Below are 12833 nucleotides of genomic sequence, written 5' to 3' on the forward strand. Positions count from 1 at the left end.
TTCTCCCCGATCATAAAATCTTAAAATACAGGATGAGCAAAATTCCTTTCCCCGTCTCTCCATATCAAAGTTCAATTATCTTCTTCAAACATTTAAGCTCAAATGACCAGAATGAAATAAATGCAAATAAATAATCCTAGAGCTTAAAATTCGAGGCAACAACTCTTCCTTTAAATTAAATAAACACTCCCCCTAGCCATATCTTACCCAGACAGAGTCACATCAGTGACTGATTATGCTCTTCTCTAATTATTTCACCCCCCACTACCCTTCTTCATGGTCACCTGTCTATCAGCAGCTCTGTTTCAGCTTTAGTATTAGAATATGGTGTGTGAATGTTCTAGTTCCCTAAATTTCTAGCCCATCCCTGCAAGATGCTTCTCCTTGCAGGATTCAGCTCTGGCTTAATTTCTGGCCCCCAAACCTATGGTTAGTGACTCACACCTGGGCCACGCTCCTGAGCTGTACCATTTTGGTTTGTTCACATTGACCTTGGCCTCCCTCTGCCAACTCCCTGGCTCTCCTTCCACCAACAAGAGGCTATGGAGGTGAGGGGTGGATAACTTAGAATTTTTTTTCCTTTTGGCATACATAAAGTCAAAAGTAGAACTCTACAGGGCATGGCTCAAAGTTTGCAGGAACGAGCTGGCATGGTCCCAGAGACACAAAGAGTGACAAAGTTCCTACTCACAGCAGCTGTAGGGACACCAGCCCGTCAAACAGTCCCTTGGCAATCTCGGTGATCTTGTTCCCATAGAGCACCCTGGAAAAGAGTGGAGAAGCAGACTCAGCAGTCACCATGGATGAGAGGCCACTGGAGCCCACTCATGTAGGAGGCCATCACGTTGGCCAACTCTGGCGGTGGGGGGAGGCACATCTCAGAGCATCTCCTTCCCCAGCCCACCTCATCCCTCCTCCTCACCAGTGAGACAGCAGGCGAGCGCCACTGGGGGCTGGAGGGGCAGGCTGTCTGGGAAGCGAGGAGAAATGGGCTCCATCCTGTTTCACTCCTGGGCAACCCAGTGCAATAAATAATCCACAATAGGAAGCAGCAGTCGCTCTGTGGTGTCTCCCTGAGCTGCTAACATGATTCACACCCTGGCAATAAATAACATACGTGGGAAGCTGGCCAGCCCTGTGTCTTCTTGTCTTCAATGGGTATTGATCAGGCTGAACCCAGCCTATAGAACCTTTCCTTTTAATATCCCGTTGCATCCTAGGAATTCCTGAGCTGAGTCCTTTAATCATCCACTTAGACAGGGCTTGGGTATCTGGGGTCCTATCCAGATGACTCAGGGACTGCTGAGTCAAGGACGGGCTCTCAGGAAAAACTGGGGAGCAAGGAATTGTTATCTTGGAGTGATGGCAGTCTTGACACTCCAGTCTTTGAGTTCCAGGAACCAAGGAACTCTGAATTCTTTACCCCTCTCTCAGGCCTGTGAAAGTCCCTCACACTGGTGTGTCCTATTCATGGGCTGGTCTTTGAGGACTTGTGAGGCTTGGGGAAGCAGCCTACTGTCTGCCTCTCCAGCCCAGTGCTTGGGGGGTCCTGTTGGCCCTCATCACAGGCACTGAAGACACTGCTGGCCTTCTCTGCTCTCACCCATCACACAGACTCTGCTGTCTTTCGGATCTAGCCTCCTCAGAGATGGAGGGTACATAGCTACGGAGGGTTTTGTTGTTGTCGTTTCTTAATTCTCTCTTGGGCCCTGAAGTGCACTGAATGAATGCACTATTCAATCCCTCCTTGGATTGCAAATCCAGGCTGTTATGTGTCTTTGAGAAGGCAAAATATGAGGATGAGGAAATGTTACATGGGAGCGATAAACCAAACCCCCCCGTTTTCCAGACGCCACCAGGATTGAAAAGGGAGCGTCTCGCTCAGCCTGCGGGTGTGTTTCATTAATGTTTCAACAAATTAATGACTAAATAAAAGTCAGCATGATGGCTCAGGCTCACATTTGTAATTCATATTAATGTCCCACTGCTCACTGTGCCAAATGTAGTAATGTCACTGTCTGCTTGTCTCAGCTGATGGCAGAACTTCTGGTGTGGCAGAAGCTGGTGGGTGGTGGGGCCAGGGGTCTTGGGATGGGGGTCCTCTCATCACTCATCATGCATCCATATGGGACATCTCTAAGCATAGTGGTCAACCACTCTGTGGCTCAGGCTGAAGTGGGCTGTGGGTCCACCTCAGGGCATCTGAGTGTAGAACCATCTGGCTTTCCCCCCAGATCTTTCCTTGACTGCCTCCTTTGCATCTTTCAGGTTTGAGCTTAAGCATCTCTTCCACGGAAGCTTCTCCTGAATACTTTTAATTAATGTTTTTTTTTGCCACCCGTCAGCCTACTTTTATTTCTTCATCTCTTTTCATTATGTCATATTACTTATATATTTCTTTTAAAATTTTTCTGTGCCTCCACCTCCCAGTCCCCTCGAATGTAGGCTCTGTGCATGTGGTGACATTATGTGGCTTGTTCATGGTTGGGTCCCTAGAGCTGAGAACAGCGTCTAGCACAATCAATATTTGTTGAAAGAATGAATGAACAGGTACGGGGTTAAAGGCTTTACTGCCCCTTACCTTGGCTGCTCCTGAGTTTGGACTGGGTGTATTTGTTTTCAAAGCTGCATGAGGCTAAAGGTCTCAGTTCACTGTGTCCAGTTCACTGCCACATTCTCAGTGCCTCTAATACTACTCAGTACACAGTAGGCATCTACTGATGAATGGATGAATGCATAAATTGAAGTGAACGCACTTCACTTAAACAATGCCCCAATATATTTCAGAATTGGCTAGTGGCATGCCAATTTCATGTCTGGCAACCAGATTTTGAATTTCTTTTCTTGCAAGACTGGAAGCATTCACTGTCTTCAGACTGTTCCCAAATCCCAGCAGAGGGAAGCAGACGAGGGGGACGGGAAGGTGGGGGTAGGGCTAGGATCCTGGCAGCACACGGCTGCTCTCCCTTCCTCTCTATGATCTTCAGCACAATAAGCAGACACTAATCTTACACACAATCCTGTCTTTGATATCCCAGCCAGATGTTCTACCCGATAATGAAACTAATTTACTCTGCTAGCAGCAGGCAACAGCTGAATCCCTGTCCTCAGCCCCTTCCCAGCGGGATAGGCCCAGGTGGGGGAAAAATGTGTGTCTTGTTACCTGCCCACTCACTAATTAAGCAAACAGGTTGCACAGAGAGGCAGGGGATGGACAGCTTGCCTCTGAGCATCCTCGCTCTTGCCCAGGTGGGCAGGTCACCAAATGATAGAAATAACATCAACTGATGAGACCTTTTTGTATCTTATGTTATCCTTTGAACATTATCTTAAGAGGCAGCATAGCACGGGGATCAAGAGAGTGGTTCTGGAGTCAGACTGCTTGGTCCAAATCCCACCTCCACCACTGGTGGACCTCAGATAAGTTACATTGATTTATTCAACAAGTTTTATTTTTGCACAATAACTATGTACCAGGTACTGTTTGAGGTGACAGAGATTCAGCCAGGATCAGAACAGATAAAAACTCCTGTCTGTGTGGAGCTGAGAGCACCCAATTTCTTCAACCGTAAAAGAGAGATGAAGATAGAGTCTATATTTTAGGTTGTTATGAGGATTAGACTTGCAAGACTCCTGGAACAGTACCTGGTACACAGTAAGCACTCAATAAGTGTTGCCAGGTATTGTTATCACTGTGATCATGGCCACTACTGAATGTGTGTTAGGCAGGGAAGGTGTCACTGTTCCCTCTTTGCCTGTGAGGAAACACGCTCAAAGACTCAAGTGACGTTCCTGTGCCACCCAGGGTGAGTGACTGAGAGAGTCAGGACAGAGCTCAGGCATTCCTGCCCCTGGGGTGGGGGTGGGGTCTCTGAACCCCTGCAGGGCAAGGTTTTGGTTCCACCCAGTAGGCTGCCCTAGAGTTTCAAAATCAAAGAAGGGAAGGGCTTATAGTATCGGACTGATGCTTTCTCAGAACAATGGCCGTGAGGTTACTTTGGATAAAAAGCCTGAAAATCAGGGGAAGAAAATTAGCCCCTCCCTTGACAAGGCCACGAAATGGGCACATTGGTGATAAACACACATTACCATTCTCTCCCTCGTTGTCCCTAGAGGGCGCTGCCGAGGCGTGCGGGATGGGAGGAGGGAGTGCGGTCAGAATAGAAGATGCATTCGAATTAGAAGCCAATAACTGGGAAGGCTGCTGGGCACTTAATCAATAAAAATAATGCATTTGGGTTGTAGAAATATTCCCCAGGATCAATTTCCCCTGAAGAAATATTTGTTTCTTTTACCAGGTTGCCACAAGTGTGTAAGGGAACATAAAGCCTTGATAAACACCTCCTGAAAAATATGGACGCATCCCTCTCCCACCCTCCCCGCCCCGACCCCACGACTCTGCTCCCCACTTACAGCGACGTGAGCGATCGCAGACCCTGGAAGGCATCTGGAGCAATGTCCGATATCTGATTCTTGCTGATGTCTCTAAAAACATTAACCGGAGAGTCTGAGAACACAGCTCAAAGGCGTGATATGGCCATTCCTAAGTGTGATCAAGCATGTGAGGTATTCAAGATGGTGATAATTAATCACTCAATCAATTTATTCATAGTATAAGGGAAGAGACTTAAAGAGCATTCAGTTCAACTGCCTCATGATAAAATATACTACTTTTGCATCACTCTTTCTTGGCTTTCAGAGAACACTCATCCACGGCATCTCAACTTGGACATACGGCTTGGCACAGGTGAGCCCTCACTCTGTAGGTGAGAAACTGCACCCAAATTAGGGCCTTGTCTTAGGTCACATTACCAAACAATTATAGCATAAATGAAGCAGAAACCAGCCTCACCCAATCATGGGCCATGGTCCCTGTGAGCATCATCTTCTTGCCTCATGCCTCAGCAAATACTTATTTTTCTCCCCAAAAGTCCTGAGTCATTTCACTTTCCCAGTGACTTTTCCTCCCTGCCCTGAAAGGAGGTTTTGAACAATGGCTTAAGTCTCTGTCTGGTTTGGTGCATCCTCCAGGCCGTGTGATGTAAGCACATCATGAGATTCTCACGGGATGGCTTTGAGACATGGATCTGTCACTGGCAGTGCTCCTCAGATAGCAGCAAGCCCAGGTTGATGATGTCCAGGGCCTTGGGATAATGTGAGTGAGAGGGATGCTGTGTGTTAGGATTCCAAAACACTGGGCCATGAGGCAGCTAACCTGGTCTTGCTAGTGCCAAGGAATCTCCCTGAACTGGCTCCCGCGTGGACCTGGAGGCTGCCCACTTTCCAGCATCCCAGTGACCTTTCTGAGCACCTAGCCTCCAGTTCTTGCTAACGGCACTTCACTGAGGGGGAAGACTTTCTCTCACAGTCATTAGCTCAGGGATGGGGAGATGCTCCAATTTCCAGCGACAATAAATCTCTCCGGTTCTTTTTCTTTAACAAAATAAATCAATGGGTCTTTGCTTTTGTGCAGAAGAGGGGGAGCTGGGGTCTTGGAGGGTCAACAAGGAGGAGACAAGGGAATATCGAGAAGAAAGCACATCTAAGCAGATTCTTAAGCAATTGCCTCCAGCGAGGCCAGACCCCCCCCCCCCCCAGTCCCAAGCCTCTTAAGCACACTCCTTGGGCCTATTTCTCTCCTCCTTCTAATAGCCTTCGAAAGGGCTTCTCGACAACCTTTTGCCTAGGCCTCTGCTCCCTTCCCTCCCTGTTTCCACAGCCTGTAAGTTGAAAGATACTTCACAGGTTAAGCCTTCTTAGGCACAGCCACGAAGCTTATCCCTTTAGCGGACGAGATTGCCTCTAACGAATCCGCAGATTGTGCTCGCAAACTTGTCAGCTTACACCGGGCTTTGCTTCAGCGCTCCATTTTTGTATAAGGGTCTTAACAAGCAAATGCCTCGGATTATTCTCATTTTCCTCGCCCTCAGCGTGGCTGCCCGGTAGGGCATTTCAGGCAAACAGTCAAGGTGTGTGTTCAGATCAGACTAGTCAGAGGGCCTGGTTTGTTCTTGTTTTCCTGACCATGCAACAACCCTTCAAGGCACTTAGACCTCCAGCCTGCAAGAGGAAGTTCTGGGACCAGTGGGGAAGCCCTCTGCCTTAGCGTTGGGACAGCAAATTGGTTTTCAGCTCACAACTAGACTTCGGACCCAGCCCTCTCTACAGCATGAGGTGAGGTGTCTCGTGGTTTTGGAGATGGTGGGGAGTGGACATTGGAGAAATGACAGGTTAGCTGGGAATTGATCCTGGTGGTCACTTCGTCTTAACTCTTAATTCTGCAGGAAGGAAACAGCAGCCCTGAGAGGTGAGGAACCCAGAGCTACAAGTGACTTGACACAGCTATTTAAGTACAGAGCTGGCATCTCAAGTCTCCCTTCCACTTCACTATGATGGACACAGAATGCAGTGGCACTGGACAGGAAGGCAGACTGGAGAAAGCTTCAGCTGCCACCAATCTCCACGCTTGACCCCCTCCCAATCCGCATCAGGTGTGACTCTAGGCGTTTGGGGCAATCTTGACCAGTGGTTCTCAAACTCCACTAGGGTGTTTATTAAAATGTTTATTAAAACCAGACCCACAGAGGGTCTGATTTGGCCAGCTGGGGAGTTGGGTTAGAAATCTGTATATTAACAAATCTCTAGGTGATTCCCATGCAGAAGGTCATACTTTAGCCACAGTGTTTTTTTTAGAATCTGGTCAGTCTCAGACCTATCCCAGTCCCCTGGGATGTATAAACTGGACGACTGAGAGGGAGTGGCTTTTCCAGACTGTTCAGAACAGAGGTGGCAAATTCCAGAGCCCATAGGGCAAGCAGGGATGTTAAGTGTGAGATGCTAGGAAGTCCTGGGGCCCGTGGACTACTGCTCTACCTAAGAGTGTAGAAATGAAAGAACCAAACACACCAAACGCGTCTGTCTACTAGTTAAGTAACCCTCTAAGACCAAGGGCCTCTCCAGGGCCTTCTACTTTCCCTATAAATGGCTTCTCTACCTTAATACTAGTTTTTACCTGGAAGGTTTTTTTTTTTTTTTTTTGGGCACGGAAGATTGGCCCTGAGCTAACATCTGTTGCCAATCTTCCTCTTTTTGCTTGAGGAAGATTGTCCCTGAGCTAACATCTATGCTAATCTTCTTCTATTTGTACGCCGCCACAGCATGGCTTGATGAGCTGTGTCTAGGTCCATGCCCGGGATCCAAACCTATGACCCCCGGGCTGCCAAAGTGGAATGTGGGAACTTAACCACTATGCCACCAGGTCGGCCCCTGGAAGTACTTTTTATACTAAGCTGACCACTAGAAATAGGTAGGGACAAAGCCATTCATTCAGGGAGAATTCCTTTTTTTCTTTTTTATTATTAGAGATAAGAGGAGGATATGGTTCATTTATAGTTGAGGGGAAACTTCTTTCTGTTAGATGTTAGAGATAAACTGGTCACACACACCTAGGAGGAATTCACACTTAGGGTTTTAAAATCCATTCTCACCAGGGACCCTACTTCTCCCAAGCCATCGTACTTCAGTCTGGGTTTCTGAAATTCCGTTAGTTGAAAAATTTTTAAGTGGTCTCTCTTCCCTACCACCATCCCCATGGGAAAAAAAAGGCATCATAATAAATATCAATAGCCTCGGAAGTGATCAAAAATTAAATTCACTTTCCAGGTCGTGACTGAGAAGGTCTTATGAATTTTGAATGCACAGATCATGGCAACTCCAATAGGATGGAGAAAGGACAGTAAAACACAGCTAAGCTCTAAATTACCTGGACTTCACAAAAAATTAGAGCAGTAACTTAAATCATGCAAGAGATATAGGTTGGGGCAATGACTGAACTTGTCATTTTTCACTGAAATTACTATCTGGCTGCATAATCAAGCTGGGCTTTAAAAATGAATTGGGGGGGTATGGGGAGTGAGCAGGGGAAGCAGGGAGACCAGGAGATTAATGGCCCAAGGTTTTAAATATTAAGGCCTATATTTATACAGCTCCTCCAGCAGGAATCCTGCCAAGGGGAGGGAATAAGTACGTGTTAGGGCTGACTCATTATGTTGGTTTCTACTTCTGGAATTGTACCAGGAGAAAATCTTGTTTGGTTTGGATTTCCAGGGAGATGGGAAGTTGGCTTCCTGAGATCTGAGGGTAAAGCCTACCAATGCCTCTGTTTCTCAGGGATGTTTATTTTTAACATAAAAGGAGTCAGCAGACACTTAACCTCTTTAATGTAAGCCCTCCTTCTCAAGGGACACTGATGAATCAGCCTCGAGTGAAAGAGAACAAGATCGAGTCCATGCATAGCACTACCTGTCCTTTCTCTTTCCTCTGTGGGGGGCCAGAGAGAGCAAGCAAGTGCAATGAAAACAGCATCTTGATTACTGGGCTATAATAAACGATTTCTTAGCCTGGAAAAGCGAAAGGAGTTTCCTCCAGATTCTTAATATCTCTGACGCCAATGGTTGGGCCGTTTCTGAATCTTACTAGCCTCCCCTTCAGAGTGCCCATCTCTGAGTGACTCACAGAGCAGTGCTCAGGGCAGTCACGTGATAGGGAAGGATGGTGAACGATGTTGCCACAATGGCGGGGATGAAGGCAATAATGCTGTCAACGGCTGCTGTGGTAGGGAAGGTACAGCAGTGCTAGTGTCACCAGGTATTAATGGGATGTAGTGGTGGCAGTGATATTGGTTACAGTGGTAATGGGGATGTTGAGGATAATCATGGGCAATATGATAATCCAATATGTTGTTGGAGGATAAGAACCTTCCAAGGCTTCTTATCTCACTTAGAATGGGAACTCCTTACCGTGGACTAAAGGGCCCACAGGATCTAGGCCCTACCTACCTAGGTCTCCAACACAATCCCCACCACTTTATCCCTCACTCACTCCACTCTTCTTCCCTGTTCTGCCAACATCCATGCACGCCCCCCAGGACTTTCACTTGCTTTTCCCTGAGGGCTCTTCATGACTCGCTCCCTTCCTTCATTCGGGTCACCTGCACGTATAGGCCTTCATGGGCATCCCTCCTAAAACACCAGCCCACCATCACTCTCTATGCCCTTCCCTTCCTTTGCTTTACTTTCTAGTACTTATCAATTTCTAGTGCTTATCTAGCTAATTTGGTGTGTTCTCCCACTCGAGTATGTAAGCTCCATGAGAGCACACTTCGTTTTAGTTCACCGCGCTATCCACAGATCCTGGCACAGTTCCTTGTACACACTGGACATTCATTAAGTATTTGTTAAATGAATGTGTGCATGGCTATAGGGATGCTGGTGACGGTGCTGTAGAATGATACAGGGCCACTGTCACATCTCCACTGAAACCCCTATTTTATGTCCACATCACGAAAGCCAGGGGAAAATAAAAAAGGTGATATGGGTGTTTTAGGCCAACTCAACTCCACCTCCTACCAGATAATTTTACTTCGCTCTAGTTGGAGAGGCCCTTAGGTGTCTAAACCCATGTACCTCACCATCTGAATGCAGCACTTCTGGACCTTACCTCCCAGTCTTAGGAGAGCATCCCAGGTCCGACACAGAACTCTCCAGGAGGAATGTGACACAGCCTGTCATCTGGGCAGGCTGCCCACCACACATGACAGATTATCCCCCAAGCTGAAAACATTAGGGCTCATTTGTCCCCAGGGGAAACTCACATTCGCTTCAGCTTCTTATACTGAGTGAAGGCTCCAGCAGGGATGGATTTGATGGAGTTCTGTTCCAGGCGTCTAGGAAACAGAGCAGAGAAGAGTCAATTAACCATCCGCCCACTAACAAGTGGGTGCTGAGGGCCTTGAGGACAGGATGGTCTCTCCCATAACGTGGCACACATCCTCGGTCGAGGAAGACCAGGTAACACTGTGCAAAAGCCAGAGACTCACGTTCTGGTGTATGGAGCACCCAGCCCAGGGTCTAACTCCCCTTGGAGAAAGCTAGAAAAGGTAACTTCTCCTTGGGGATTTTTGGTTCTTGCTTTTTATCAGCTGTCTTTGGAGGCAGCTGTCTTCTTCAGAAAAAGCTGTAGGAAGTAATCAGAGTGCTGGAAAAGTCAAAGGGATAAAGAGAAGGAAGAGTGAAAAGAGATGGGCTGTGGGCAATAGCAATGCCTATCTGTCATGGAAGCGTGTCACTGTTCAGTTAAAACTCACGCACACGGCTACTGGGGTAACGCACAGGCAGAAACGGCCATGGCTGACTTCATTTTTGGCTTTTTCTTTTTTTTTTATTGAGGTATAATTGACATTATATTAGTTTCAGGTATACAACATAAGGATTTGATACAACATCTGGGTTTTTTAATTGGCTGTTCTAATATGGTGGAGAAACAGCCTTCAAATCTTTAGGCTCCCAGCCTGATATTCATCAAACTGGCTCCCTGACATCCTGAGGGCCCCAGGGGCCCCGACTAGACTGCTCCCCTGGGCTGCTGCTGGAACCTGTGGCTTTACCATCTTATGGACTTTCCTGAAATGCTTCCTCTTCTATTACTCTGGAAAGAACAAGAGATACTGCAGGCCCAGGGCCCAGAACTTCCTTGGAAGAGAAGGGGCCATGCGGAGCAAGTGAGTGAGCATTTCTATTCTTTATTCGTTCATCTCTCAAATGACTTCCCGTCACCAAGAACAGGTGTGGTGGGAAACAGACACGAGCGGGAGGTGGGGCCCTCTATTAGAGGTGATGAATGACGCCCTGGCCCAGGCTGAGGACTCAGCATATCCTCCTCATCCATCTCCCTTCTTTCTGAGGTGCAGATCTTTTCATCACCTCCTCATTTGGCATGGATGTTCCTCCCACCCTCAGCTGGGAAGACACATAAAAAGGTGTGTATGGGGAGGGATGGGGGGAGCAGAAGGAAGAGACGGGAGGAACTGGCTCCCTCAGAGGCTACATCCAGTGGTGCACATTTCTGGCTGGGATGAACCCATTCATCTTGAAGAGTAATCCCTGCTGCAGAGTAGGGGAGACAGTTGTATTAATTTGTGCCTCTGCAATCTCATCTTCATTGGGGGAACAGAGTATTTGTTACCAGAACCGCTAATGGAGCAGTTTGCCAGCAATTTTCCCATTTCAAACAACATCTCAGCTGCTAATGTGGAATGGTTTGTCAGGCCTACCCATAACACAGACAAATCACTCTCCAGGCCAAAGGGAGGGGGAGAGGGGGGAGAAAGAAGAAGGGAGGGTGCGAGGCGAGAGGGAGCATCCGCACAGATCATTCTTGGCTGCCGGATGAATAGAGTCTACAAATGAGACTGCCACGGTCTATTAAGAAAGCTTTGTGGCCGGCTGGAGGGGGTGGGAGTGTGCTCTGCTGGGCACGTGGGTACAGGCTGGCTGGACAGGGGCCTGGCTGGCTCACGGTGAGGCATAGAAGCATGCCACAAGGTCTCAGAGACTGTTGGCTACTGGATACAGCCCCCGCAGAGGGAGCAGACCTGGTGCAGGCTGCCTTGACTGAGAAGTTCCAAGGACATTCTCGTTTTCCAGCTGAGCCGAGTTCAGCAGGGATGTCTCAGCTAAGGCAGCAGCGCCATGGGTCTCTGGGGCTGCCAGTCAGGTGGCAAATGCTCTCTAGGAATCCTGTGATTCACCTGCCACTCTGGCCAGGGATCGTGGCTGGATGATGCCTCCGGAGAGAGTCACTGTCTGTGATGATGGCAACCCTCTCAGCTTTTGCGAGAGGATCTGCTGCTGCCAGCTGCGGGCCGAGAGCACAAGCAAGTCAGGTCAGCACTGGGTGAGCCGTCGGCCGGCGTTCCGTGCGGTTCCTAATCAAGTAACCTCCACTGTGGTGAAGGATAAGAATGGAGGGAGGGACAAATCAAGGAGCACGATGTGATACCTGTCCCCAAGGAGGTTAACAATCTGGTGATGGAGACCAGCCCAAGACGGTCCATCACAGAACCAAATTTTATTGCTAACGTAACAAGAAGAGCTATCATTTAGAGTCGAGTTGATTTATGTCTATCATCTCTCTTAATCCTTAGGCTTATGAGGCAAACTGTGTTGGCCCCATTTTGTGGATGAGAAAGGTAAAACCCAGAGGGATCAAATAGCCTGTCCTAAGTGACAGAGCTAGGAAGCGGCAGAACTGACATCTCTCTGCTTCTATCTATTGGACACACTGCCTCTCTAGCTTTTTGAAAATGGAGACACTGAGGCCCAGAGACTAAAGTGGCTTTCCCAAAGTCACAGAAAAGTTTAAGACCCCAGTGTTCATTCTGAGACACCATGCAGCCTCTACAGAAGTAGATACTCAGTAAAAAGGCTATAGGAGATGAGGCAAGATGGAAAAGAGATGCGAATAGATATAAAATATGCAAATAGAGCACAAAGGTGTGGTTTGAACAAAGAACAAAGAATTCCAGTCTTAGCCTGTTAACCCTGTTAATAGGGGCGTCGCTGTGCATCCTGTGCTCTGCAGACTTGCACACATGATGGTCTTGGTTTCTGCAGCCTCTCTGCTTCTTACGTTGCTGTGGGTACTGGCTGGACACCTGACTCCTCATGCAGTGCCAAGCCATGACATGACGTGGGTTAACCTTGCCCCAGGGGGCATCAGAGTGTGTCTGGGGTGGGGCATAGTTGTGAATACTCAATGTGCTTCAAATGTAAAGTCAAGGCAAGGTTAGGGATAATAACAACAATAATAAGAAATAATATGTATCAGGGGCTTATAAGTCAGACATCAGGCTAACAGTTTTACACGGTTTGTCTAAATTAATATTTACACCTCTGGGAGGCAGATCCTATTTGTTATTAGCATCCTCACTTTGAACATGAGGAAATCGAGGCTCAGAGATGTTAAGTCATTTGTCCAAACTCACAAAGCCAGGA

The 12833-nt window shown here is 47.7% G+C and overlaps 1 protein-coding gene across 1 annotated transcript in view; it reads right to left on the reverse strand.

Annotated features, from left to right (window-relative positions):
• The window catches only part of SLIT3 (slit guidance ligand 3), a 598986-nt gene that overhangs the window by 114412 nt on the left and 471741 nt on the right, over positions 1-12833 (reverse strand). Inside the window, exons 10-12 of the mRNA XM_058545649.1 lie at positions 9653-9724; positions 4414-4485; positions 692-763 (exon numbers count right to left, since the gene is read on the reverse strand). Coding sequence (XP_058401632.1) covers positions 692-763; positions 4414-4485; positions 9653-9724 — 216 coding nt within the window. The remainder of the gene's footprint in view (positions 1-691; positions 764-4413; positions 4486-9652; positions 9725-12833) is intronic.

Source organism: Diceros bicornis, chromosome 1 (assembly GCF_020826845.1).
Source record: "Diceros bicornis minor isolate mBicDic1 chromosome 1, mDicBic1.mat.cur, whole genome shotgun sequence".
In the NCBI taxonomy this organism is placed as follows: Eukaryota; Metazoa; Chordata; class Mammalia; order Perissodactyla; family Rhinocerotidae; genus Diceros; species Diceros bicornis.